Here is a 1,718-nt window from a genome sequence, read left to right on the forward strand (position 1 = left end):
GTTGCATCCCATCCCATGTCTCTATTATCAAACCCCCCCCCCTCCCTCGTCAGCGGCTGCCATCAATCAGCTCCTCGTCAGCACCCTCTTGTCAGCATCTCCTTGTCTCGAAAACCCGTCAGCTCTCGGCAGTGATCATGTCTATCACATCTCTACTGACCTCATGTTCACTTTGCGTCTCGAGACGTTATGATCATGTTAACGATATAGATGGACGATGAAGTGGAAACTGCCTTGTTTTTATTAATTACTAAGGAAAACGAAACAGTTTTAAGAATCCTTATTATTACAAGTATTTCATTACTGATTCATATAATGATAATAATCATGATTTATATCATTATAACTATTACCTTATTCATATTATCAAAACTAACATCGTACTCATACTATTATTAACTATCATCAAATGCATATTATTAAAACTATCATCCTATTCATATCATTAAAACTACCATCCTATTCACACTATAATAACCATCGTCTTCCTAATTATTATCATCAACACTGCAATACTAATCACGCATTAAAACTCCCGTAATTCACCAGCTTCCCTAAATATTTTCACTCCAGAACAAATCCTATCAACACATTCTCCATCAGAATAAATCCTCCAGCATCAGAAAAAATCCTATCAATGCATTCTCCAGCATCAGAAAAAATCCTATCAATGCATTCTCCAGCATCAGAACAAATCCTGCTAATACATTCTCTAACATCAAAATAAATCCTGTTAATACATTCTCCAACAACAGAATAAATCCTACTCATACATTCTCCAACACCAGAACAAAACCTACCAATAACTTCTCCAACACCAGAACAAACCCTACCAGTAACTCCTCCAACACCAGAATAAATCCTACTAATACATTCTCCAACACCAGAACAAACCCTACCAATACATTCTCCAACACCAGAATAAATCCTACTAATACATTCTCCAACACCAGAATAAATCCTACTAATACATTCTCCAACACCAGAACAAACCCTACCAATACATTCTCCAACACCAGAATAAATCCTACTAATACATTCTCCAACACCAGAATAAATCCTACTAATACATTCTCCAACACCAGAATAAATCCTACTAATACATTCTCCAACACCAGAATAAATCCTACTAATACATTCTCCAACACCAGAATAAATCCTACTCATACATTCTCCAACACCAGAACAAAACCTACCAATACATTCTCCAACAACAGAATAAATCCTACTCATACATTCTCCAACACCAGAACAAACCCTACTAATACATTCTCCAACACCAGAATAAATCCTACTAATAACTTCTCCAACACCAGAACAAACCCTACCAGTAACTCCTCCAACACCAGAATAAATCCTACTAATACATTCTCCAACACCAGAATAAATCCTACTAATACATTCTCCAACACCAGAATAAATCCTACTAATACATTCTCCAACACCAGGATAAATCCTACTAATACATTCTCCAACACCAGAATAAATCCTACTAATACATTCTCCAACACCAGAATAAGACCCACCCTCGAGAGGAAGACTTTCAACCGCGAACCACTTATCCCTTCGTGCTGGTTCTCCCACACTCTCTCGTCACACAGCCACTGATGTAATATCTAATTAACACGAGAACCACTTTACTGCTATAATTTTTTTTTCTTCTTCTTCTTGGGTCGTTTTACTTCTGAGTATCTTACTGGATTCATTATGCACAGGTG

At 36.9% G+C, this 1,718-nt stretch overlaps 1 protein-coding gene across 1 annotated transcript in view; it reads left to right on the plus strand.

Moving 5' to 3' along the window:
- Window positions 1–1,608, plus strand: part of LOC119591868 (putative uncharacterized protein DDB_G0282133) — a 13,885-nt gene extending 12,277 nt beyond the window's left edge. Inside the window, exon 3 of the mRNA XM_037940606.1 lies at window positions 574–1,608. Coding sequence (XP_037796534.1) covers window positions 574–1,608 — 1,035 coding nt within the window. The remainder of the gene's footprint in view (window positions 1–573) is intronic.
- Window positions 1,609–1,718: the final 110 nt, after the last annotated feature.

Source organism: Penaeus monodon, chromosome 29, assembly GCF_015228065.2.
Source record: "Penaeus monodon isolate SGIC_2016 chromosome 29, NSTDA_Pmon_1, whole genome shotgun sequence".
NCBI classification, from domain to species: Eukaryota; Metazoa; Arthropoda; class Malacostraca; order Decapoda; family Penaeidae; genus Penaeus; species Penaeus monodon.